Source organism: Branchiostoma belcheri, unplaced genomic scaffold, assembly GCF_001625305.1.
Source record: "Branchiostoma belcheri isolate BF01 breed outbred unplaced genomic scaffold, Haploidv18h27 scaffold93, whole genome shotgun sequence".
Taxonomy (NCBI): Eukaryota; Metazoa; Chordata; class Leptocardii; order Amphioxiformes; family Branchiostomatidae; genus Branchiostoma; species Branchiostoma belcheri.
Window position 1 is genome coordinate 707,542 of NW_017804609.1, and position 27,986 is coordinate 735,527.

The following is a 27,986-nucleotide window of genomic DNA, read 5'->3' on the forward strand; positions in this document are numbered from 1 at the left end:
TTTTCCTGAATCAACTGAAAAATGCTCATGTTTTGCCCCCCAACAGTTGAGGAAAGTCCTTTTCTTCCTACTTGTTACAGTTTTCCCATCTATCATTGCAGTGGTTCGATTAAACGTTCAAAATTCAATGTTTAAATTCTAACCCAGCCTTTTGTGTTGACTTCATGGCTCATTTCATAGCATTTAAGCCTATAATAGGATGCCTATAAGCTAGACCTGTTTTTATTTTTATTTTTTTTCGCCCTGTTGCTTCATATTTTTTATGAAAAAATCCGAGAACCAACAAATTAAATTGGTGTGGCCTAATAAATAAAACAAAACAAAAAATTATCAAGCCTCTAAATGTTTCAAGAACGTACATGATGCCATGTATGAGATCTTCAATTTCTTGTTATGTCTAGCAACAATGTTAGGATCTGTGCCTATTTCTTACACGGAGGTTGGTAACGTCTTAAGACATACCTGCAGAGACTGAGACATTGGCTGTGATGGTGATGATGGCGTAACAGATCAGGAACTCCTGCCAACCAGCATACAGACCTGGGGCAGGCAAACAGTCTCACTGGTTAACAATCAGGCAACATGTTGCAAAACCTTGCTGTATATTTGATTATCTGTATGTCCCAACAACAAATTTTTAAAAATGATGATAAAAAGAAAAGGGCATAACAGAAAAAATCAGGAGTGATGGGGGTAGAAGCTTGAACTTGGCCAAATGAGTTGATTTCTTACTTACCAACCATCCAGTAGCAGATTGCTGTAAATCCCAATGGTAGGACAATGAAGTATGGCAACTGTAACAGATATGTTTACATTGTATTTGTGATCAGAACCATCAAAACCATCTCTAATAAAGAATGTATTAGATAATGATTGTAAGTAGATGTCCCAACAAACCCCCACAGAACTCAAGGGATAGGTGAGGTAGGTTATATATATATATATATATATGTTGTACAAAAATTAATTCTGTCTACGAACAAAGCCCAACCAACCTCGGCTATTAGTTTTGCACAGGAAGTCCAACAATAACATTCCATGTGAACAGCAGTGCAGCAATAGCAAAAGGTAAATGTAATGTGATGAGTTCTTTATAATCTACCCTCAAAGCCTACCCTACCTCGGCTATAGTTTTGCAGAGGAAGTAGACGTCTGTTCTGTACATCCCATTTCCATGTTCACGTCTGAAGATGGGTAACTCAGCTGGGAACACCTGTGGTGGGGGAGGAGACAACAGAGAGAATTAGGAACTGCGTTAGATACAGTCAGCAATTGGCGGAAACTGACAATTGATAATTGAGATATCAAAATCTCAGTCACAAGAAATGGGACAAAAACGATGGTCTCCTAATCTGACCAAGTGATGAGAGATCAAATGATTAGAGGTCAACATATATGGAGGGATTCTGGAGGCTTAGAAATGCACCCCTGCAAATTAAGCAGCCCTTCAACTTTTCACAGTTTCTGCCCTATTCCCAATTGAAATATGTCATACAATGTCCTCAGTTGTTCCCACAAGTTTACCAAAACCCTTCTCAGAAGCTTAAAATGTGTAAAAATCTGTGTCTCTTACGTTGATAACAGAGAAGATATGAGAGAATGCGATGTTAGTCAGCATGAGGAAGAGTGCTCCGTTGATGTTCAGGATCCCGTCCTGGTTGTACTCAATCTGCAGGTACACGATGCCAACCAGCAAACCTACAAACTGTTGGGGAGATATAAGGGAATTAGAACATAGGGCTGGCCCTGTATAATCTATTACAGATGTACAGTGTTCATACTCTACAAGTAAAGGATTAGGCTTTGGCTTATTTTTGACATCTTTTAGGCTTGCCTTTTATGTACTGGTATCATTTTTTATGCCAGCCAAACGGATGGAAAATGGATACTGCCTGCCAATCTTATATTGCCATGCCAATTTGATACTGTCTTGTCAATCTGATATTGCCTTTGCAGCCACCAAAAATATCTGCTTGTAGATTAGAGTGTTCACAGTTAGCAGGAAAGTTGCTTACGATAGTCTTTTGTGTTCTTGTGATGATTCTTACCTTCAAATGACTTACAAACCCAAGGAAGCCATGGCCAGAGGCTTTAGACCCCATCTATCTTATCATCATTAACCCGTGACGAAAGAGAAAGAGGATAGTTCCTTACGATAGCCTGTCCAGTTCTGACTCCCATGATCATGGGGTCCCGGGTGTTCTGGAGATGACATCGCCACATCATGGCCAGGAACTGTTGTAGCCAGGAGGCCTTGTACCTGCAACAAAAGTTGATACATTGTCAAAAGTTGCACTGCTAATCATGAGTGGGTACAATTCTTCATGTGCACCTTTGACAGCACATGAAATCAGAGTTCCACTCACAATAGCCATAGACAACTCAGCTCCAGTATACTTGTATAGTATACTCATACAGTATTAGATAAAATAAGGAAATTACTAAATCAGAATCCAGTGACATCCATCCCTCTTCTTTAGCTGTGCTAAGAATATTCTGATTATTGTTTACATGGCTATGTAGGCTTCACTAACATAATAACATCAATAACATCGAAGATGAATTTCATTTTATCATGGAATGCTCTAGATATGATGTCCTACGTGATAATCTATTCAAATATCTCACTTCAAATACGACAGATTTCAATAGACTTGTTGCTACAGATAGATTTGATTATATATTTAAATGCAACAGCGAACACAATGCAAAAATAGGTAAATACATAAAAGACTGTTTTGTTATTAGAAAGAATACTGATTTGCTGTCACATGTACCCATAGATAACTCCGCCTGATTGTAAAGCCTAAGCTAACTTTTGATTATTTCTTTTCTATATATAAGTTGTTAAGTTTTATTCTATACCTATCTATTTTACTATGCTACTTATTTTGTTACCTACTAGTATTTGCCATACAATGTACCCTGTACAATTGTCGTGCAATAAAGTTCTTCATAATTCACAAAACACATAGCATGTCTGGTCACTATTAGATTTTCTGGAATATGAAGTTAACGGTAAAACACGCAAAAATACTACAGACCCAAACATCACAAGCGAAGAATGGACAGAACACTTTAAAGGATTAAACAATCTAATAAAACAAGAAAGCTTTAACACGGATTCAGAGAAAACAATTACTGATCGGTTAAAGCAGTTTCAGAATAATTCAACTAATTTGCTAGATTTTCCTTTCACTACAAAAGAAGTTCTAGATGGCATCAAACAACTAAAAACTGGAAAAGCCTGTGGCTTAGACTCGCGACACATAGCATATGCTTTTCCAGTCACTAGTATTTGCTACAGATGAACACTAGAGATGATAAAGTCAAAATCAGACTTACCGAGATCTCGATGAATAATCCTCAACAACCTGAAAAAAACAGAAAGATAGACTGCCTCAAACTTCATTCAAAATGTGAAGGTATATTTGATTGTTACTTACAAGCATTAAGAATCCTGTCAATAGCAACCACCTGTACACATAGACCAGATGTGTGGTCTTCTTGGGAAGTTTAGAGTAGAATTGGACAGGACACTGCAGATATTGCTTTGACCGCTAGATGTCCCCACTACAAGCATGTTCGGTTGTTGCAGAACCCACGATCAGTACCAAGGACAGCGCCAATTTCCGTATTTTTAGGATCCTAATTCGTTATAGCAAACATTAATTTCTGTCATTTTCAAAATGCTTGGATTCATTGTAAAATATGCTTATAATGTGCCCATTATGACAATAATTTCTATATTTCTTCTTGTTTCGACATGCTTTATTTCTAAGACTTGTAGATCGTCATATTTGCGTGCGTACCCCGTAGTCCACATGGTTGGCCGCAAGTTGCTTCTTTGAATCCTTGTTTTCCCTGACTTCCTGGAACTGGTCACAGATTTTCTGAAACAAAAGCAAGAATTAGTTTTGCTCTGTCCACGTTTTTCAAACCCTGAAATTTGTTGAGAATTGTTTCTATGTAATTAACATTTAAAAAAAACGATATTCCGATCTTTTTATAATCTTATAAAAACAACAAGAAAGCACAAATTTCATAGACCAGTGAAGTACTCAGAGTTGTTTTGAATTCCTTGTTTTATATTTATCATCGTGATTCTGTGCATATTTCATTGTCACCATCCTGCTAGGACACCATTTTAACCCGCAATTCGACTTTCCTGTCAGTCTGAGGTTACACCATTTCCCCTCTCTTCCTGATTCTTTATACAAAGTGAATCCAAATGGTTGCACCTCATATAACTGATTTAGCCATTGGCTATTAAAATTCAGACTTTCTGACAAAAGAATTTAATCTTCCGTACCTCCACTCTGTCTCGTGATTTCTCCTCCTTCCCGGGTCGGATGGCAAGAGTTTGGATAAAGAAGTCGGCTGGGTTGAAGGCTGGAGGACAGGCGTAACCCACACTGTGGATAAGAGCAGAACATTATTTTATCATCAATGTTTGAGCAAGAGGAAAGGAACGTAATCACGATTCAGTTTTAGCTCAATGAAAAGTTGATCTTCCTTGGGTCTTGACAGAGACGCTATGTACAGCATTTACAGGTTCATTGTACCCCTAGCTTCTTTCGACAAGCACAATGAACAGTGGACCACTGCTTAACGTCCCATCCTAAGGACTGCGACCCTATACAGTAGCGTGCATGTCGGGTGAGCGACAACAGCCGGGATTCTAACTCCCAACCTCTTGGTCCAGAGGCAGGGTTGCTAACAACTCGAATACATACACTACAAAAGCAAAAGCATTTCCTAACAATAAGCTAAACCAAACTCTGACGATAGAGGAATAGTTCACATTTTGTTACCTGCCAAAGAAGTCGATGACTTCGCTGGTTGGTCCCATGTACGCCACGCGGCCTTCTGCCATGATCAACACTCTGTGGCAACAAGAAAGTTTGTCAACAATGATCAATCATAATCTTACACCATTTACAAGTCATTACGATATCTATATTTGTGGTACTTTGAAGCTGATTACTAACATTTTAATGCAGCAAAGACTTGCCAGTACTGATGTTTTGTGAGTCACAGTTCGTAAAGCTGCTTGATGGTCCGACGATACATGGCGCAGACCTTAGACGAATGTGTGAGGTTAGTTGATGTGGGATAACTACCTAGGAACATACAAACTTCAGTCTGACTGATCTAAAAGCTTACTAATATTGCTAGATTATTAGCTTGCTAATATGTTGTCATAAAGTTGCTTACTGGTCGAACAGGGCGTATGTTTCAGACGAAGGTTGGTGGATGGTACAGAGGATGGTCCTTCCCTGGGCAGCCACACCCTGTAGTGTGTTCACCACACTCTCGGCCACGGAGGCGTCTAGTCCTGAAAATCCCTATATCCTATCTTCTACCAACCTGATGAAACTATTTTCGGAAACTAGACAGTATGGTAGAATTCCTTACTTGTCGGACATGGTGTATGTTTCAGAGGAAGGTTGGTGGATGTATTGATAGCTACGTACAAGTATCATGTAGCTGAGTAACCTATAGCTACAGGTTATATATGTATATATGTAGTAAACAGATACTAGACAGTATGGTTGCTTACTGGTCGAACAGGGCGTATGTTTCGGATGAAGGTTGGTGGATGGTACAGAGGATAGTTCTCCCCTGGTTTGCCACACCCTGTAGTGTGTTCACCACGCTCTCGGCCATGAAGGCGTCAAGGCCTGAGGTGGGCTCGTCACAGAACATCAGGGGCGGGTTGGTTAGGACCTAGAACGGACAGAACATAAAACAGAACATCAGAGGATGTTTCTCTCTTGAGCCGCCACACCCTGTAGTGTGTTCACCACGCTCTCGGCCATGAAGGCGTCCAGACCCGAGGTGGGCTCGTCACAGAACATCAGGGGAGGGTTGGTTAGGACCTAGAACGGACAGAACATCAACCAGAACATCAGGTTAGGACCTAGAGCGTACAGAACAGCAAACAACATCAGGGGTAGGTTTCTTGTTTAGGACCTGAACCGTTTGAGGAAATGCTCGATCAGTGGAAAAATCTTTATTCTCAATTTTCTATGATGAACCTGTAGGTGCAGTAGATTGCAATGCATGTGGCATGCAGTGGCCTTACTAGTGACCATAACGTGCATACGTATACGTGCTTGATCGGTTTAAGAAAATCTTCGTGCTAAACTATGAACAAACTTTACGGTCACTCCATGCGATTGCTTTGTCTTTATAACTGCTCCTCAGCATTGGTAACTGTACTCATTTGTATCTAAGAGTTAGAGTGCTTAGACGTTCTTGTTAGACGTTCTTGTTGTTTCTTGTCTTAGCCTGTCTTAAGAAAGTTACATACCTCCGAGGCGAAGGCGAGTCGCTTCATCTCTCCCCCTGAGATGCCCTTTTTCCGACCGGGCGTCCCGATCTTCGTGTCCGCACATTTAGACAGACCCATCTGGGGAAATACGACATATTAACAGTCTTTATATTACTTTGACCGCTAGATGTCCCCACTACAAGCATGTTCAGCTGTTGTTTCAGAACACACGATCAGCACCAAGGACAGCGCCAATTTTCGTCATATGGGGATCCTCCCTTTGCTTTAAGCACCTTTTAAACTGTAAGATCAGCATTGATTTCTGCCATTTCATGTTATTTTTATGAATACACAACATGTTAACAGTCTTTAAGGATCACTGGAGCCTGTGACAGAACAAATTTCAGTAATTTGCTAGGAGCCTAAAAACACCAAATTCACCAATTCCTCAACAGAAATCCATATGAACCGTTGATGTTACCTGTATGATGACTTCCTCGACGCGCGCCATTCTGACGTCATGTGGAATGTGTTTGTCCATCCGGAGTCGGGCCTGAGGAAACATAGAATTGACCATGTGAGACAGTCATGCAAGTGTCCTACAAAATTCAGCTGTCTTGTTATCCTTGTCGGTGGTTTAACAATAGAAAGGTAACATTTGCAAAGCAAAACGTTCGCATATAGCCTGCTCTGTTAATTCTTACTCTCATATATATGGTGACAGGAGTCTAAATCCCTCCTGCTATGAAATTGCAACATGATGTAACCCAACACTAGTTACCATGGTGACAGACGTCTGGTTCAGGTCATTGGCCTTATTGGTTTGGAATGGAAGAAGAAGAAGAAACAGAGCAAAAACAATATGTTTTTCTTGGTAAACATAATAAAAACAAACGCACCTGGAACCTGAGATGTTCCCTGACCGTGAGAACACCAATGAACAGGTCGTCCTGCTGCACGTAAGCAGACACGGCGGTGATGTCCTTTCCGATTGGCTGACCGTTCACCTGTGCCCATATATGGAGACATACGTCATCAATATGTGGCAACATTGGACTGCCACATCAATTACTTGCTTGCTTGCTTCTAAAAAGCTAGTCATTTGTTTATTCATGAAATCCTCGAATCAGCCTGTTGTGTCCGCTTTTTAGGTAATGAGGAAAGACAAAGTCAGACAAAATATAACAAGCTGTATACAGGTTACATGACTGAAGATCTAACATATAGGCACATATCTTTACAGATAATAGTTAATTCTTGTTTGTATTACACTCGATGATACTTGCTTAATAAGGTCTCCTAAAATACGTTTTACAAACTGCGAGATCTAGTCTCGATCGATAAAAACAAACAAACAAACAAACAAGTCTGACCTCCACGGTGCCCTCCACCGACAGGTTTCCCCTGTTCCGGTAAGTCAGCACGTTCAGTAAGGTGGACTTGCCTGCGCCGCTGGAGGGGGGAATTAGAATGAGTGTGTTCATTAATATAATATTTAAGGCTTAATGACCCGCCCCGAGGTGAATATGGTGTGATAAAGCCTTGTCAGTTGCTATAACCACCGAATGAAGCCACAGAGTGAGCGCAGCGAACGTTCTTTTTATTGACACAACAAAAAGTACAGGGACTTTTGTGTAGTCTTTTACAACTAAACGTCTAACAAAGCTAACATACATGTACATGTATGAATAACGTCACCCTACGTACAGAATATATGTATGCGGCAAATTACGTACAGAAAATATGTGCCTTTTCCGTATTTAGTATACTGAATTCCTTAAAACCCCAGCCTACATGCACCTATGGTGGACGGTTTTTACGCAACGTCGTAGATTTGAGAAGTAACGGGTGCTTGTCGGGACGAAAAAAAAAACATCGTAGTTTCAGCGTACTATATAAATGACCAGGGGGACATTATCAGAATTTGATCTTTGATTGTTGGATATCAGTCTCATGACGCACTCGTTCAGATCGCCACTACCGTAAAATGTTTGCACGACTTTTGGACCCTACGTGTTTTATGATAACGCAGTGCCTTTAAATCATTTAGCCGGTGGAAAAGTACGAAGACTCGGATCTTACCTGGCTCCCATGATGGCCAACAACGTTCCCGGTTCCACAGTCCCACTCACTAAAACAGCCACAAAATTGGACAATATCAGTATTAGAAATGATCCGAAATAGCATGTGGAGCTCTGAGGCCCAAAATGCCATAAGAGCCTTTTGACAAAAGATCCAAAACAGTATCAGAACAGATCCTAAACAGAGTGATGTTAAAACGGATGCATGTAAGAACTTTTTATTCAACGGTGATGTCTTGAAATTTGCCCAAAGTTTCCAGTTACTAGTATTAGCTTCTCAAACATGCTTCTGTCATTCTACCACGTCCCTGTGTTTACATAATGTCTGACCGTACGTTCGTCTGATGTCTGACCGTACGTTCGTCTGACCCTGCCATTCCCAGCCTTCATTTTCTCACGTCAGCAACTTGTCACATGGCGTCATGTTATGATTACGTAAGTTGCGTAACTCAGCGATCTTCGATGGTCTGTTTAAAACGCCACAGCAAATGTTTTCTGTGCTACAAATTATAGTTTCGTACTTTTTTTATATTTCGTTTGTTGTCACGAACTAATACCCATTGTTGCCACCCCGTGAAGTAATTCGTCATTAACTACACACACGCACACACACACACATGCTCACACACACACATGCTCACACCCACACACACACACACACACACACACACACACACGACACACACACACTCACACATACACTCTCACACACACGCACAAACACACACACACACACACGTACACGCAAACACACACACACACTCAAACACACACACACTCTCTCACACACACACACTCACTCACACACACACACTCACACACGCACACTCACACGCACACACACACACACACACACACGACACACACACACACACATACACACACACACACACACACACACACACACACAACCACACACACACACACACACACACACACACACACACACACACACACACACACACACACACACACACACACGCACACGCACACGCACACGCAAGCGCACACACACACGCACACGCACACGCACGCGCGCGCGCACACACACGCACGCACACACGCACACTCACACGCACACACACACACACACACACACGACACACACACACACACACGACACACTCACACACGCACACACACACACGACACACACACACACACACACACACACACACACACACACACACACACACACACACACACACACCAAACCCGTACGTACCACCCTTGAGGATATGAATCGGCTCCAAGTCTTCCGGCTTAGCCTTACGGCAGCACCCACCACCCCTTGCCGGCGCGCTCACGTGTATATCCGCCCATCTTAGCGTGATCCGATCCCGGTCCCCTACGGCCACAGGCACCGGGGAGCCTCGGCCATTCGGGCGGGCGGGGGATCCGTTCCGTCCCGCCGACAGAGAGCCGTTCGCCGCTGGTTTCGGGCTCCCCGATAGCAGAGCGGTCCGTTCTGTAGCGTCCTCCATGACTTTTCACGAGGTTGTCCCTAACCTGACCTACACGGTTCATAGACTTTCACCTGGTATAACCTTAGTCTAGTTCACAGGCTTTCCGGTGGGCCTTTAACATTGTCATTTTTCCCGGCGCAGTCACATTGGGTGTAGGCCGTTGTGCGATTTTGATGCCGTAAAGTTTTCTAGCAGACTGTGAATAACCACCGACAAGTGTATCAGAGTTTATTTTTCCGTAAGAAGACTGCTGAATTTTGTTGTAGGACACATGTACAACCTTCCCTACAATTCCAATACAGGTTAGGATCCCATGCTCCAATGTGACAGGCCCTTAAGCAGTTATTTTTAGTCCTTCCAATTTTCATAAACACTTGTATGCATCATTCAGAACACGGGCATGATTTTAAGAAACACCTAATATAAGAAGAAAAAAAATGACGCATAGGAATGCCTATTGCAGAGCCAGCTACGAGGCTCTTGCAATCTTTGCGATTGGAGTGAGTTGACCTGAGTTCGATTCGGTAACGGACCAAAGTCTACCTTTCAGATGAGTCAACATACCTCCTCTTGCGTAAGGTGCAATATGTAAATTTTCCTCTTGCGTAATTTGCGTAATCATGCGGACATTGGTCTCATCGTAGTGCCCGGTCACAAACGCCGTACAATCGTCGTACCTTTGTCGTGTCATCGTCGTACAATTGTCGGAAGATTGTCGTACAATACAAAACTGAGGACATTCTTGGTATACGGCAAAATATCGGAGACTTACTTCAGTCATTCGTAAAAGTGTAGCACAAAATTTAGCTGTCTTTTCACGGAAAAAATGTCGTATATACTGTCATGGGCTTCGAACCATGACTTTGAGAGTATGGCGACCTTAAATAAGTGAACTAAGGTCATTATGACCAAAGTCTGACTTAGCTCACTGTACGAGTCTAGTCAGGCACTTTATGGCCCACTTGCGTAACAACCTTATGTTTACTGTCTCCCGTAACACTTGTGCTGTCAAACTAGTATTTGGGACACGTCGGCAGAACGTACTGCGCCTATTCCGGATTTTTCACAGTTTTCGTTGGATGTTTGGTCATTGTTACATCGATAATTAGCCCATTGCAGACGATATCTTCTCCGACACAACATTTGAAAACTATAGACGGGATATATATAGGAATACGACCTCACACGAGATGTTCTCCCGAAGTGCTATATGTATTATCTTCTGAAGCTTAGTTCAATGTGAGGACTTGATATTTTTCTAAAAACGATAGTGCGAACTTACCCAAAATATTTACCCTATACTATTCTTCTGAATAAACACATTTCATGTCAACATAACATTGTTTCATGATCACAAAACAACGAAAGGAAATATTCCACAGAAATGTTGAGTAAAAACATATTTATTGTTTTGTACAGAGGTGACATATAACAAGTTATATACTAACAAATAACATTAACGCATAGTGTTATATGTCTGATTCTATTCAACAAAACGTTTATAGACATCAAATATTCCAAGTTAAATCCTCACATGGATGTCATTGTACTATTTCTGAACACAATTTTGTACTTTGTTCGAACGTTCAGATTTGTGTTAAGATAAAGAAAAACATTCTGTGGCAGTTTGGAGACTGTTGTTGCATATTGTACAAATTGTAGCAACAAAGTGTCAAATTTCTGTATCAGAGTTAACATATATTTTACTCAGTACAACCTATCGTACTTCATTGTAAAACATTTTTCAAAATTGTAAAATCTCAAAACATATGGCCTCCCTGTTCATGAAATTATACAAAAAAACTTGAATGATTGCTCCTTTATCAAGAACCTCTCAAATGTTCATTTTTCCGTTTTAATTTCCAATATTCTCAAAAAACGAGTGAAATTGCTGTGTTTGTCCATTTTTTTTACTATAGCCCTTTTCCCTCGCATTCAAGTATCATCACACTTTGAGCTCTTGCAAAATCCATTTTACAACTGGCATTTCTTCAACAAGTTCAAGCGACACGTTTCGTTTGAGATCTATTCTTGCATATAATACATTAAACTCAAAAATTACAAGAATAGACAGAAAATTAAAAATAAAAGGTAGAACGATCTCAACAATCTCAATTCCACTCAACGAGAGAACACTGCTAAAGTCTTTTGTGCGGATCAAACTTCAACCTTGTGGTAAAACAAAAACAGTGAAACCTGAATCATGCTGACGATAAAAACATAGTCCTCCAGCTTCAGGTAATAAAGAACTGCTTCCAGTTTTGCCTCCGTTCCTTGACTCAACTTAATGTGCGTTAAGGATCAAGAACATCGATTTTTTGGTTATTTCATCCTCATCTGTATCTGTATCTGTACAGATCATCGGACTTCTCAAATGTTCATTGGATCCTAAGTTCTTGATTTTTCGCCTAAGTTCTCAAGGCGTCCTTAACATCACGTCTTGGCCTCCTCAGCACCGCAAAAATGACAACAACAAACTGCCAGGCACCTCTGACCTCTTCCGGGAGTCACATAATTGAAATGTCACGTGACTGGGTCATTCATCTTGAAGATGGCCGTAGATGCGACCTAACATTCGGTGACTTCCGATTCCTGGGGCATAAGTTTCAAGTTTACTCTCCACAAGTATGAGACTTTCGGAGTCACGTGATTCAAAGTTACGTGTCCAACTTGATTGGGTCATTCATGTTGAAGATGGCTGTAGGTACGGCCAAACATTCTATGACTCGTACTTTTCCACTTTTCTCTCCAAAATGTGAGATTTCTGGCTGGCAAGTTTCACCCTTTGTCTCCATAAAAAGGAGATTCTCCATCAGTGTGAGATTTTGTTCCTCCTGTTTTCCAGCCTAACCAAACGTCGCTGACGGGTACCGAGATATCCTGTGACGTCGGTATCTTCGGCTCTGGCGGGCCGTACTTTAAACTGTCAACTTTCCTCTCAACAAATATGAGGTTGCGTTCTTTTCTCCATAAAAGTGAGATTTCGCTTCATGTATTTTCCAGAACCAAACGTCGCTGACGGGTACCGGGCTACTCCTCCTGAGAGGGCGGTATCTCCGGCTCGGGCGGGCCGTACACGAAAGGCGGCAGAAAAGTGGCCAACACGCCGATCCCGCACAGGATGATGAACAGGTACATGCTGATGCGGTCCACAACCATTGCCACGTACTTCCAGTCGTCAGCCACCTGAGGAAACCGAGAACACAGAAGGTGAGGAACATTATGTGTTGCTGTGCAACTTCGATCATATATACCGAACACACAAGGTACAATGTAAGAGGCTAGGATGATGAACAGGTACATGCTGATGCGGTCCACTACCATGGCAACGTACTTCCAGTCGTCAGCAACCTGCGGAAACAGAAAACACAGAAGGTACAATTTAACAGTTTTAACTCATCGTTAACATAGAATTGCACGTTTCTGATTACATAAACTGAATACAATATGTCATCTCAATAGACGGAATCAGAGGAGGATGCATGATACATGCTGATGCGGTCCACTACCATCGCCACGTACTTCCAGTCATCTGCAACCTAGGGTGCACAGGGCAAACAAAGGTAAGATACTGTTAGTTGCAAGAGAAGCATTATCTTCAGACATACAGTAGCAGCCATGGCATAGAAAAATTTGTGATGACATAACATACATTAAACATAGAGTCTTGTCCTCAGTTCACACGGTGTTGAAAGTTCATCATGGCGTATACGTAGGGATGCAAAATTTGACTAAACGCTAGCAGTAATGAAGTTGCCTTGCCCTACCATCTGACGAAAAAAGGCGCCATGCTTCGTCCTTGCGCTCTACTTGCCTGTCAGCCTTGCCTGGTAGACCCTATTTTCGGTAACAAATTAGTGGCATATTATCCTACCTGTCCACCCTCTATCTCGCCCTTGACGTGCTCGGCGATATACTCCACGCCTTTAACCGCCGGGTCCAGTTCGGCCATTAGGCTGTCCGGGACGCCGCCGCGCTCACGCCGGTGGCGGGACCTGGGAAAAAATTAGAAATTAAACTTGAATAATTAGTAGAAAGGTAACATTTGCAAAGTAAATGCAAAATGTTTACCTTCACATTGTCTAGTCTAACTGCTACTGCTCTGTTTATTTTTACATGAGCGCATACTGTGTGTCGTGGTGTGTGTTAGAACGGACCACATGAAGAATAGCTACATGTACTGTCATGTATGCTAAGTGTGGATTTCAATTAACTCTACTCAACATTCATATATACCACAGCCACTTGCTACATATGTAACCCAACACCACTGGGTGTCTGCTACAGCGCCAGTTACCATGGTGACAGACGTCTAGTGCTATTTAGTTGTTTGGAACGGAAGAAGAAGAAACTGAGCAAAAACAATGTGTTTTCCTTCTGCGATACAGATACCATGTCCTCTACATTTTGTACATTAAGTTGTAGTGTGGACTCGTTGTCGTCGACTACGGGCTCATTTTGCTACTCTGTATATGCAAATAAAACAAACAAACAGACAAACAAACAAACAAACAAATAAATACCGACCTGAGCACGTTCCCGCCGCCCAGGTCCGAGCCGCGCCCTCCGTCCTCGTCCCGCAGTGAGTCGGAATCGCCGTCATCCGGGCGGCCCATCCGCAGCAGCTTCGGCAGGATGTGCAGGAACACACGCTTGCCCCACCTGAAGGAAAGGGTGCACATGTTTTACTAAAACGCAGTTGCAGTTCTTGAGAGACTCGCTAGGAGTCCGCGTCGCCGTTATCAGGGCGGCCCATGCGGAGCAGCTTCGGCAGGATGTGCAGGAACACGCGCTTCCCCCACCTGCATGGGGGGTATCGGTAAACAGCTTTATAACACATGTATAACACAAAAACCCAGCTGCAGTTCTTAACAGACGCGCTAGGAGGACTGCAATCTTATAGTGTTTTTTCGTGCTGAAAAAATACACACGTATCCACTTGCCTCACATGAGGGGTACGGAACGCAGATTTATAACAAAAACGCAGCTGCAGTTCTTAAGAAAGCAACAAGGGGGCCTTACCTGGGCATCTCATCCGTTCGGTGATGCAGGTGTAACACCACGCACGTGATGATCACAGAGATCGTACAGACCACGTTGGTGAAGAGCAGATACTTGGCTAGCAGCGGAATAGCAAACGACGTGGCAGGAATAATGGTAAAAATCACCAACAGGAACACAGACAACGACAGCAGAATCGTGATAGCAAGTCCGACTTTTTCTCCCGCATCCACGGGTAAATAAAACACTAGGATGGCCAAGAACGTGAAAATCAAGCACGGAATCACCAAGTTCACGGTGAAGAAGAGTGGCAACCTGTCTAGGACAATATACGCGGTGATGTCAACATACGGCGGGCAGCATTCATATTCAACCACGCTTCTCACAAGCGGCGTGTCTACGACGACAAACTCTCCGCTTTCTCTGAAGTTGGACAAGTCAATCTGTTCCTCCAAGGGTTTCATGTCGATGAGTGTGAAGTCGTAAGTCCAGGTGCCGAACTTCATCTTGCAGGTTTGACGATCGAAGGGAAAGTTTGTGACATCGATGTAGCAGTAGGATTTGTAGATGCCGGCCGGAATCCACTCAACGGTTCCGTTGTAGAACACCTTGGCCCAGGTGTAGGAAGAAACGTCAAAACGGCCGTCAGCACTGCAGAAAAGGAAGGAAGGAAGGAAGGAATGAAAGAATGAGTGAGTGAAGGAGAGAATGTAGCAGTAGGACTTGTAAATGCCGGCCGGAATCCACTCTACGGTTCCGTTGTAGAACACTTTGGCCCAGGTGTAGGAAGAAACGTCAAAACGGCCGTCGGCGCTGGAAAAATAAACAGAAGACGTAGTGAATATACATGCTAACCCTTTGGTCTGTCCATTCTCACACACATTCCTTGACGCGAAACCCACAAATCCACAATGTAGCCACCCAAACCAATACTCACTTGTTGTAGAGCAGCACATCGGGTACCCAGATCATGTCAGGCGGGACCTTGAGGTACTTGACCCCGTCATAGTCATCCGGGTTCCAGGTCAGCTTGTAGTCATCCCAGCGCTGGTTTAGCCACACGCTGGTCGTCAAAACTTGGTTCTTCTCATCCTGGATGGCAAAGAATTCATGAAATCATCATAAAAAAGTGGTTCTTTTCATTCTGAACCAGGGAGGAATTCACCAAAATCAGGAATGGCAAGGTTGTCTGAATCTAAGTCGTCAAAACATGGTTCTTTTCATGCTTTAGACATGCTATACTGTGTGGATAGCTCTACATGTTGCAATGACTGGAAGCGCCGTCAGGGGGCGATATAATCAGTGAGTACCTACTACCGTAGTTTGCAGTATAGTATTCTCCTTGTTGATGTACCGATATAATACCATATACCTCTCATGAGACTGAGGCATTCCGATTAAGATAACGAGATATGGCCGGTCTAGGACACACCGTTGAAAAATATTCTGTGTACATGTGTGCCTATACGCTATGACCTACTGCAAAAGGGTTACGTTTCACTAATTGTAGAAAAACGTGTTGACCATTAGGCCATGTTAATTTGATTATATGGATGACATCCACGCGCGCATGAATTTTCGGCCGTTTCCAAAAAAAAAAGTTTTCAACCATACTGTAAATCGTACAAAACAGTTGCAAAATGAGCAAAAATATACCATAAGTTACCAAAAAAAAATAATAAAAACTAGAATTCCGAGATCTCATACCTCCATGAAATATGATCTTGATATGTAAATATAAATTTCTTCTTTAATTGTGCAAATGACCTCTGCATTAACATGATATATGCATCGTGATGTATGTTAACTTTTGATTAACTTACAGATGTCCCAAGTATGACATTCTCATCATTCACCATAACGAAATTATAGAATTTTCGCATTAATTATGCAAATTAGGTCATCATTTGCATAATTAGTATCTGTTGAAGTTCCGCCTGCCATAGGTTACATACAAGTAGTATAATGTAAAACACTGTAATTATAGAATTTCCTCATTAATTATGCAAATTAAGTCCTCATTTGCATAATTTGCCTTTAATTATGTACATCTCTCTCTCTCAGCTACCTACACACCAAAAATAATGAAGACATTCTCATCATTCACCATTACGAAATCATAGAATTTTCGCATTAATTATGCAAATTAGGTCATCATTTGCATAATTAGTATCTGTTGAAGGTCCGCCTGCCATAGGTTACATACATCACATGTATGTAAGTAGTATAATGTAAAACACTGTAATTATAGAATGTCCTCATTAATTATGCAAATAAAGTCCTCATTTGCATAATTTGCATTTAATTATGTACATCTCTCTCTCAGCTACCTACACACCAAAAATAATGAAAATATGTTGTTCCTGTCTGGACTTATTGGCTTTTAAACTATTTCGCCAGAAAGTGCCCTGCAGTTCCAGAACAAGCCGCTAGGGGGCTTAAACTCATATGACTTCTTCCCAAGCACGAGAGCTACCTTCCATCAAAATTTCATGACCCTAGCATGTCCAGATCGCGAGATATCAAAACCGGAAGTCGCGCTGCAGTACCAAGGGAAGCCACTAGGGGGACCAAAATCTAATCATTTCTAGTTTTCGTCACACCCTACCAACACACCAAGTATGAAACCAATCCATCCAGGCGTTCTTGAGTTATCTTGTAGACCAACAGACGGACAGACGGACAGATGGACAGACGGACAGACGGACAGACGGACAGATAAACGCGACTGAAAATATAACCTCCATGACACATTTCATGGAGGTAACTATACCAATGTCGTAGAATGCCAAAATCAAACGAAAAAAGACAAAATTGTAAAGAAATGAACTTGAAGACTAGATTATTCGCCAAACCATATTCTGTGCCATTTGCTCAACCCTCATGACCACGTAGATTTCATAATGAAAAGAACTTTTTTTTTTGCAAAACTTTTTTTTATTCGCACGCGCGCATCAGTTTTGGGGCTCCCGGAGGATGTCATCCATATAATCAAATCAACATGGCCTTAATAAATCGTGGTGTTGTTCTGAAAATCTATCAAAATAATGATATAAAGACGGCATTTCCCTTGTCCTACTTACCATATCAATAAGTTGAGATAAAGAAATTCCAAAGTGGACGGTAACTTTGTCTGTGATGTTCTTGACCGGCCGGGGAAACTTGTGATAGACGTCAAAAATGTCCGAGATCAGCCGCTCACTCGCCCCCGTCTGAGATAGACCTGGGGGAAAACAAATAGATTTTTAAAACTTTTATTTAACCTTACGTAAATGGTGATCTTCAGAGCGTTTGGTCCAGAGCCAAGAGGTCTCGAGTTTGATCCCCAGATATGCTCCCGTTTGAGATAGCCCTGGTTAAAACAAAGAGATTTTTTTGAAACCTTTATTTAACTTTAGTCAGGTACGAGTCAGAGTGTTTGGCTTAGAACCAAGAGGTCCCGAGTTCGATCCCCAGACATGCATCCGTCTGAGATAGACCTGCGGGAGGAAAAACATCTTTTCTTAAATCGTTTTAGAGACTTTGAAACAGGCACTCTTAAATTTAATATGTACTGGGCTCAGAGGCCAAAAGGCCAACTGGCCTAAGCATCTCCCACCGCCAGTGTAAGAGGATAAATGACCAATCACGACTACACAAACACCCCTTACAGCGTGGCTAGCGGAAACCTAGCCTCTACCAGGCTTCGGGCGGAGGATGGAAAGAATAGAAATCGGCCAGATAGAGAGATAGCATGTCGGAGGAGTTGGTCCGCTGGAGAGAGCAGTTTGCCGCAAAACGTACTCTCTATTGAACCACTTCCCTTGGCATGCTGTCTCTCTATTTGGCCGATTTCTACTCTTTTCAACCACCTCCCGATGCCTGGGTTGTTGGTCTGTACTGGGTATAGCCGGTATAACCGCCCTTTGGCGTAACACGCCAGCTTCGCAGGCACGCGGCGCGGCGGCAGTTGGCTATATTACACCAAACGTCTGTACTGTGTAAGAGGATAAATGACCAATCATGACTACACAAACACCCCTTACAGCGCGTGCCTGTAGAGAAAACAGACCTGTGTTGTTGATCTGTACAGGGTATAGAGGCGGCCGCCATGGTTCTCATACCTAACATGACTGCGTGCCAGCGGTGGGGACAGATCACACACAGGTCCTACAGGCTAATCTGGGCTATATTTCCTCACGTATTCATCTGTCCTGATATAGTCACCATATTATATATATATTATGCTTCTGAAGTCCCTCCTAACTACAAAACAAGCTTAAAATGAAACTCAGCCCATACTTTAAAACATAAGTAATACCTAACATGACTGCGTGCCAGCGGTAGGGACAGATCACACACAGGTCCTGTAGGCTAATCTGGGCTATATTTTCTCGCATAGTCACTTGTCCTGTTGTTGTCGCCATATTAGATATATTATACATCTAACAAAAGTCTATCTAACTACATAACAACCCAGTGTGGAGACTATGATTTAGTGGACTTTGCTTCTTCTTTGTAGAATGGAGATGTTAGAACAGATATGCCGTTTTGTGGTTGAACTTTTGTCTTAATGTGATGAAAATATGACTGTGTCCGTGTCAGTATAGTAGTACCGGACGAACGTTGTGAAATGTAGCCGAATGAAATGTAGCCGAAACATTCAGTAGCAGACGGACGTTGTGAAATGTAGCCAGTTGAAATGTAGCCAGCCCCGGGGTAGGTGAAACACCAATGTGTCCGTTTCAGTACCGGCCGGACGTTGCGAAATGTAGCCAGATGAAATGTAGCCAGCCCCGTGCCCCGGGGTAGGTGAAACATGATCTGATGAAGTGTAACATATGTAGCGATATGTCACAACCCGAACACAGCTGTCTCATTTTCTATTTTGATCACTTATCATTTATTGATCTAATTGTTCACAATTTAAGTTATACGAAACATCTCAACATTCTGTTCATATCACTGTCCATTGGGGATAGGTTTCAAACTCACAGGAAGATATGGGGGACATATGTGAGTTTTATACTCAACTGTCATGCACGAAATATTATTTTCCGTTTTTATCTCTTGGCTCTTGTAAATGTAATGTGGATTATTTCAATTTGTATCTTTCTAATTCGTCAGTTTAAGGTCGATTCAAATGCCCATCAGACATACAAAGTATCTTAAACATATTGTGCCGTTCTTGGCTTTTAGCTAAGTTTTCAAACTAGAAACACAAAGACACACACATTTCGTCCGTAGAAACCCACGTTTTCATACAGACACAAGTTATGATATGACAGGATACGATATGATATGATTTGATGCGGTGTGACACATGCATCACACCCTGTTTCCAGCTGTTGTAATCGGAAAGTCAATCTGTCTGACAACTAGTTTCCGTTTACAAACCATAAACACTCGCCACACGGACTACAGCTTAAGTTTCTCTCACCAAGTGTAACATTTCCGGCACACCCCTGCCCTTCAGGGGTCAAACGGGCAACATGTAGCAAATATGTGACCGCTACATGAGCGTCTCATACTGTTACTTTACCATCACATGGCTACGTTACTGTGTTAATGCTACATTACCATGACCGCCACAAAAGCATCCCTCACGGCTACATTACTGCCACACCGCTACATTTCAGTGTTAATGCTACATAGCTGTGACTGTTACATAGTTTTGAGGATTATCCAGTTCCATTTGAAGGTTAACTGTCTGGATGTGGCGGGTAAAAATGTGTGACATTCACCCCCAGTAACTTGTAGCGGTTTACGACCCCGCTGAACTAGGCCTAAAGGTCATGGGTTCGAATCCCGGCCTGTTGCCCTGTTGTCGCTGTACCGACGTCCTTACTACTGACCGGGGCTGTAGACCCTACTCTCCAAGCAGAGCATGCCCATAGCCAAGGGGGGTTTGAGGATTCGGAAGAACAAGGCTCAAAGGTCCAAGATTTTTCTTTGCAAGATAGACTGATCAATATCACTAGCGAGGTTGGAATCGTAGAAAAACGGCTCACTTTGTCATTGAATAGAAAGTTATGTCTGATATTCCTTTGAAATCCTCTGAAAAACACAGGAAATGCCATTTTGGAAGGTTCAATTTTCAGAAGGTTCAATTTTCAGAAGGTTCAATTTTCAAAATTTTCCGGGGGAGCATACCCCTAGGAACCTCGCACCTTCGATGGTCCCTCAGACAGTGGTAAGACCCCCCCATTCAAAACCCTGGCTACGGGCATGCAGAGGTTTAGGATTCGGCTTCTTTTTGACATCTGAATGGAATAAAATGTCACAGTGCTTCGTGTTGAGATGCTGTATATATAGCCTCCTTCAGGCAGTATAATACGGAAAGGATCAGAATTTCTTAAATGTCTTTCGTCTCAAGATAGAAAAGAAGAAATCTGTCAGATGCGTTGATCTTTCCCGACGCCTTAGATCTAAGGGAGAGTTCCTATCACAGATATTACAGGAATGGTGGCTGATTAAAGTTTGTTCTATTATCTGTATCTGTATAGCGGACTCATGGACTCATGATCATCAGCCTGTTCTGGTATTTCATAATGACTGCATTTTTTATCGCATATGGCGACATGAATTGGAAATATGTATCTAGATTTTTTTCAAAGATAACTGGAAGTGTTTTCCATTAGTTATTACAAAGAAATATATGCATTACGATATATCTGATTCAACAAAGCTTTTTGTAGGTAAACAAACCTTTTTTTTTTTCTCTACAAACATTTTGGCAGCTGCTCTGATGCCTTCATTTGGGTGATGTGCTTTTGACGGATCTGCAAAAAACGAATGCAGCTGGCCAGGGGAGTTGGTCGGCCATAGAGGGTCCAGTTTGCCGAACTCGTGGCAATCTACATTCTTTTTAGGTCGATTTTTACTATTTATTCAGCCTGCAAAGAAGTCTGGTGGAGACTAAAACCTCTGCTTGGAGACTACCAGAATGGGTACAGTAAAATCTTGGTTGATAACTCTGATATCTGAAGGCATGACTGTTTCCTGTTCTCTTCTGGGCTGGTATCAGGTAGTTAGTAGTTGGTACGTCCATCAGTTTATTAGTCATTTTGTACATCATGCACAGTCTGGACATTTTTCGTCATGATGTCTACACAGCACGAAAGCGGATATTTAAGCAAACTGTACGACATCCGTATTGAGACTTTAAAGACAGGGAAATATTTCAGCAGACTTTAAGATCGATTAAAGAGGGTCTGCATGCCCTTTTTCGTTAACCGTTATGGGCTAGTTTAATTTACCGTTAATCGTTGCCGGTCCGCTCTAATTCAACGTTAAGCGTTGTCAGTATATTCCTCGTGAAGCGTTATGGGTTGTTTTAATTCAACGTAAAACGTTATTTGTCATCCTGAATTCAGCGTTAAGCGTTAATAAATAATTCTTCGTTACGCCTAATTTTGCCTATCAAAGTGCAGGAAAATGCGTCATTGAAGGTTTAAAAATACAAAATTTCCCGGGGGAGAATTCCCCCGGACCCCCCTACATTGCTCGCGCCTTTGGCGCTCGACTCGCGCTTCTGCGCACTCGGGGACCAGGGCAGGTGGGGAACACAGGGAACACATATCTTTAATGCAAGCTTCATTACATGTATTAATAAAGGTATACGTAATTTTGTCAGTGATCAACTTTTCCACAAAGCGAGATACCAAATCCAGTGCAGCTCGAAAAAAAAAGCCTGTCAATTTACCGTTAAGCGTTGCCGGCCGTCCTGAATTTACCGTTAAGCGTTATCGGTCCTGCTAAATTTACCGTTAACCGTTGCCAGGACCCCCCCATGCAGACCCTCATTAAAGTCTACTGAAAAAGAAATCTAATCTTTACGAAGGATTTTCGCAGTTGTAAATGTAACGTATTACTTCATGTTTCTTTACCTATATATCTGTGGTGTTTGGCATCTGAACCAGAATGGACCCGTTAGAATCTGGGTCAGACTGATCCCAACATGACGCCAGGCGGCACCAGACGTCTAATCGCTGGCTTCAGCTGTAAAGTTGATTTGATTTGAAAAAAGGCGAATGCAAATTCTAATTTATGGCACAACTGGGACAACATGGGTAATAATCCTCGAAATGTATCTTTATAGATGTGTGCAGTGAAAATAAAACAACCGCTTTGAAAATTAAACAATACAAAAGGCATTTACAATGAGCTAAATCCTCGGATTTGCTATGGGATTATCATTTGTTATCATCATTTTGTCGTAATATCGAACCTTATCGTCATCTGTAGTATTGGGGAGGGCCAAAGATACACCGCCAGGTTTCTGGGCCCCCCATGCATGTCTATTTTTCAATTGTTACATTTTAATTTATTTGTAAGTGCAAAACAATAAATAAACAAACAACACATCTGCAGCAATTATAATAAGGGGAAAGATACTCAAACTGAGAGTAAGCCTCACTTCTGCTAGCTATATAGGGGATTATCAATTATCGTTTTGTTGTAATATCGATCAAGTCATCGATCCGTATCAGTGAATTTGTGCTCAGCAACCGTTTAACCTGATTCAGTTATTCTCTCTTGTGGCAGCTAGCCGTTTAATTATGGTATGGGTAGAATGACGCAGGTAAAACAATCACGACAAAAAAGCATACAATCACGTACACAAGCCAAGCTACACTTCTACTTGGAGATTATGCTGTTGTTCTTGCTATTGCTTCGCTAGACGTAGTCTATAGATGCTGGGATTTACTTGGTTCAAGTCCATACTTTCTCCCTTCTAACTCCATGGTTTCATCCTTTGGTGATTTGAGTCTGGTCGTTGCTGATAGTGTTTCTACTAGATGTGATAGAGGCAATATGGAAGCAGTCTTCCGTATGACTGAGTTTTTATGCACCTGTCACATGGTTATCTGGCCTTATCTCGACTGCGGCATTCAGCTGTTAAATGCCAATTGAAAGGCTTCCAAAACACGAGCGAACGAGAAACGTACGAACACGCAAGCCAATGGCTTACAAATAGTTGGAGATCATCATGTTGTAGATGTTGATTGGGAAGATCGTGACATTTTTCTATGCACCGTTTTCTGCCTGACAACTCGCCTAATAAACAGTGGCCCATTCAAGGATAGTGCCTTACCGGTTGGTTGGTTACGAAGTGGCTACCTAAATATCTGCTCGGAGATTAGAGTAAGATTGTCCGTCCTATGCTGTGGCATCTGACAGTTTAATACTGAAAATATCGGCCATACTGCGATGACATAGAAAACTGATGAATTAAAACTCTACATCTGCCTGAAGTATTAGTACAGTTGATCTGCTTCAAGTATAAGCAGAGTTGAATCATTCCTCGGCTAACTGCGATCATCCAAACACCCTACATCTGCTTAGAGGTTGACACAATTATATATATTGCGGTAATATCTGCCCAGTGGTCCGCGCCAGTGCGTGTAACCGGACACCGATGGGTGTAACCCGATCCTACCCGCCAGGCTGCGGCATGTGTCCGTGTGGTGCCATCAGCCTGTGTGTTGATTAGACTTCATTATCCACCACTATTCTTAGCCGGGCGGCAGAGATGCTACATTGTAGCAGAATGTAGCCTCCCAAGCAGACTTTGTAGCGGCTTGAGTGTCTGTGTTTCCGCGATGCTACATTGTAGCTTTTATTGTAATAAACAATCAATAAACACAATGTAGTCTCCTGTGCAGACTTTGTAGCGGATTGAGTTTGTTTCCACGACAATGCCATGTATACATGTAGCCTTCTGAGCAGACTTTATAAAGGCTTGAGTGTGTTTCCGCACTGCTATTGTAGCCTCATATTAATATATATTTCTTTTTTAGCATTGTATACCTTAGACCTGATGTTAGCCCTTCTTTATCACTATTGTTGTAGTACTCTCCAATACGTTGTACTCTGTACATCTGTGCATTTATCCCCCCGGGGAATGAACATGCAATAAAAGTTTCAGTAAAAAAAAAGTTTCAATTAAACAGACCGTATGTAGCGGGTAGCGTTTGTTTCTTGAGATGATACATTGTAGCCTCCTGAGCAGACTTTGTAACAGTTGTAACATGTTGTAAGAGCTAGCGTTTGTTTCTAGCAGCCTGGCAGTTTCAGAAAATTTTTGTTTTGAGGGAGGGTTCTGTGTCTGTGTCTGTCCGCCTAGGCTCTATATAACGATTTCTCCAAATGGATTCAAAGGGCAAAGTTAAGTGCATATTGACATGTGATAACTCATGTATTGCACATTTAGGGCAATACTTCAAACGATGTCTAGACCCTAGAAGATCCACCATTGATTTTAGGGGCACATATTCAATCATATAGTATAGACGACTCTCAAATTTTAGTGTAATGTAGGTTAATCTATTAGTATGTTTGTTATATGGGAGTAGATACCATATATGCGTTGTGAGTCGTTCAACTATTGGGCGATAAAGTGTAATGTTATATTACCTGTCCTCAATATCCAAAATGACAATCTAGATCTACAAGCAGATGTCCAGTCGTAGTTCGATTTTTCTACTGTTTTCTACTGTTTTTCATATGTACAGTAGATGCCATGCATTGCATCTCTTCTATTTATTCGTTATTGTGCAATAAAATTAAAGTTAATACTATATTACAGCAATCTCCAAAATTACAAGCTCCAAGCTTATGCCAGGTTGTAGTTTCTCCACCCTACTCCCACACCATCACAGTAACCATCAGAAGATCAGCTAGGAGATCAAAAATAAACGCTGGCCTCTACGAAGCCTGCTGAGCGAGGCTAGTACGGTATAACGTCGGTCCCCAAAATGACAAAACCCCACCCCATTGAATAGTTACATCAAAAGTTGTGCATTGAGATAAGAAATGGTAGCCTTTAGAAAGCCTGGTGAGCGAGGCTAGTCGGTATGACTGCTGTCCCCGCCCTGCGAGACGCCGTTTGGTGTCAGGTTACACCCCGCGCCGCGCAGACCTATATTTGGCGCGAAAGGATTACACAAACTAACATCGCTAAATGGACACTCATTAAAACGTCGCTTTTTAGCAAATCTTAGAGATAATACAACTAGATTTCCGCGATTACTTTTTTATAAAAAGACTAAGAATTTAAATAAAGCTAAATTTTGCGCTAAACCTAACAATCAACGGTGGATACGCAGGAAAAACGTAACATTCAGTCGCTATATGAATATTTGCTACAATGTTATGCTGTAGCGAGTCTCATTTAATCATGATTATTAGAGGTTCGAAAGTGAAAGTTGCCCTCAAACTGTCACTTTCACTGCACGTAATGTACTACCAAAAGAAAACGTCTGCGCAATGTAAATGGAGGCGATATGTAGAACAAACACAACATAGACCCACCCTCCCACATCTTCTAAATCCTCAACAACTTTCACCACTTTCACTCTTCACTTTCTCTCTTAACTCTCACTTTCTCCCACTCACCTACATCCACCAGGGACCAGACAACGAGCGCGAACGTTAGAACAGACATGTTGGACATCCTCCACCCGACACCACTAGCCATGGCGCGACACACCAACAACTAACACGCAGTCAGTCCTTCCGTCCGTGCCTCCCTTCAGCTGAATGGCGGGAGCGACTCAAATGTCGTTCTTCTCATTCTGTCGTCTGCAAAGCTGTCACACAAACCCGTTTTCCCGCCAATATCTAGCCTCCACCAGGCCTTTCTACGGGAACATGGATCGTAGAATTCGGCAAAAAGGATAGTAAAATTGGCCAGGCGAGTCAGTTGGTTCTTTCCCTCCGAAGTGCGCGGCCAGTCAAACCTACAAGGCAGCCGAACTCCCCTGGCAAATATTCTCCAATAATAATAGCCAGCGTAGTCAGTCTGGTAGAGACTATCGTACAGCTGTGTTCTCCAGGATTCTGCCTGCTACAATCTGTGGATCTCCTCAGTAGAGTCCAGGCATCCCGAGCGTTAACGTCCAGGGGAGGGCGGGCATAGCTGGGCTCCGCAATGGGACTGTTTAAATCCAGATTCCGCTTCGTGATATGATGACAATCCGATGGTCGCGTGTGTGTAACTCGGGTGGCCAGCCAGTTGGTGCCTTGGTGGTATAAATGGCTCTCCGGCCGGTTCAGTTTACAATCAGGGAAAAACGTGTAAGCCAATAATGGTTCGTTCTTCTATCAATGGTGCTTTCAGGTTGGAGCTGAAGATTTTCGATGATGTTTAAAACCAGATTCGATATGATGACAATCCGATGGTCGCGTGTGTATAACTCAGGTGGCTGGTATAAATGGCACCACGGCCGGTTCAATTTTCAAGCAGGGAAAAACGCGCAAGCCATTGAAAGTCTCAATGATGCTTGGAGTTGAAGATTTTTGTGCTGTTTATCCAGAATCCAGATTCCACCGTGATATGATGACAATCAAGTCGCGCGTGGCTCAGTTGGTGGCTCGCCAGTTGGTGGGATATAAGTGGCACTCCGGTCGGTTCAATTACAAGCGAAAAGGCCGAGACATAAACGCGTAAGACGAAGTCTCAATGATGCTGGAACTCTGGTTTTAGAGTTGAAGTAAAACCAGAATTCCGTGGTGACATAATCCGGTCGCGTGTGCTCCAATGGCCCGTCACTGGGTACAAATGGAGGTTTCAATTTCTCTCCCGCTGATCTGGCTATCGATGTTTGTTCAGGGACATAACGCTCTGCACTGGGGGTGCTTTTAATAGATGATTATGAACTTTTGCTCCCTTAATATTTGTGAGCCCCACTGGTTATTAATGTTTTAATAGGGGCAGAACGCTCTGCACTGGGTTGCTTTTGATAGATGATTATAAACTTTGCGTTTGGTCTTTAGATACTTAAGAGCCCCGGTGGTTCTCAATGTCCACAAGCAAGCATAACGCTCTGTGTGTAACGCACTTAAGTGTACTTTTGATCTTTTTTGGTTCCAGTAGCTAGTATCAAAGGTACCCCGGTGCATAATGCTCTGACCTCGTTTTGCTCTTAATGGGCGATTATAAAGTGTGCTTTGCTCTTTTATTTTTCTTAGTTCCACTGACTATCTGAGTTTGTACAGCCGCATAACGCTCTACTCTACTTGCTTTTAATGTGCGATTGGTGCAAGTCTACGCTTGCTCTTTATTCGTGACATTTAGGGTGCAGTTTAGAGTGCGTAACTAGCGTTGATAACCGTAATGATAGCAGAAAACTGTCGATAATTGTGATGTTATATGAAAAATGTCAAAGAGACAGCCAA

General features: G+C 42.3%; 2 protein-coding genes across 2 annotated transcripts in view; both read right to left on the minus strand.

The window, feature by feature from the left end:
- The window catches only part of LOC109461517 (protein white-like), a 13,250-nt gene extending 3,406 nt beyond the window's left edge, over positions 1–9,844 (minus strand). The window contains exons 1-16 of the mRNA XM_019757898.1: positions 9,584–9,844; positions 8,360–8,408; positions 7,651–7,729; positions 7,177–7,284; positions 6,759–6,830; positions 6,317–6,415; positions 5,564–5,730; positions 4,815–4,886; positions 4,313–4,415; positions 3,813–3,893; positions 3,346–3,374; positions 2,155–2,260; positions 1,574–1,705; positions 1,121–1,213; positions 737–794; positions 463–540 (exon numbers count right to left, since the gene is read on the minus strand). Of these exons, the coding sequence (XP_019613457.1) occupies positions 463–540; positions 737–794; positions 1,121–1,213; positions 1,574–1,705; positions 2,155–2,260; positions 3,346–3,374; positions 3,813–3,893; positions 4,313–4,415; positions 4,815–4,886; positions 5,564–5,730; positions 6,317–6,415; positions 6,759–6,830; positions 7,177–7,284; positions 7,651–7,729; positions 8,360–8,408; positions 9,584–9,842 (1,585 nt within the window). The 5' untranslated portion in view covers positions 9,843–9,844. The remainder of the gene's footprint in view (positions 1–462; positions 541–736; positions 795–1,120; positions 1,214–1,573; positions 1,706–2,154; positions 2,261–3,345; positions 3,375–3,812; positions 3,894–4,312; positions 4,416–4,814; positions 4,887–5,563; positions 5,731–6,316; positions 6,416–6,758; positions 6,831–7,176; positions 7,285–7,650; positions 7,730–8,359; positions 8,409–9,583) is intronic.
- Positions 9,845–11,424: 1,580 nt separating this feature from the next.
- Positions 11,425–26,511, minus strand: LOC109461520 (neuronal acetylcholine receptor subunit alpha-2-like). The gene is made up of 7 exons (XM_019757901.1): positions 26,205–26,511; positions 17,909–18,048; positions 15,763–15,917; positions 14,847–15,476; positions 14,352–14,486; positions 13,699–13,819; positions 11,425–13,175 (listed from the first exon to the last, which is right to left on the minus strand). The coding sequence occupies exons 1-7, from the start codon at positions 26,284–26,286 to the stop codon at positions 12,855–12,857; spliced, it is 1,584 nt and encodes a 527-aa protein (XP_019613460.1). The 5' UTR covers positions 26,287–26,511; the 3' UTR covers positions 11,425–12,854.
- Between the last annotated feature and the right edge of the window lie 1,475 nt (positions 26,512–27,986).

Excerpts from the sequence above, each read along its gene's own strand:
- LOC109461520 (XM_019757901.1), bottom strand. The coding sequence starts at position 26,286 with ATGGCTAGTGGTGTCGGGTGGAGGATGTCCAACATGTCTGTTCTAACG. Across the intron at positions 18,049-26,204 it reads CTGGTCCCTGGTGGATGTAG|GTCTATCTCAGACGGGGGCG; the intron begins GTGAGTGGGAGA and ends GTTTTCCCCCAG. Across the intron at positions 13,820-14,351 it reads GGCGGCGGGAACGTGCTCAG|GTCCCGCCACCGGCGTGAGC; the intron begins GTCGGTATTTAT and ends ATTTTTTCCCAG.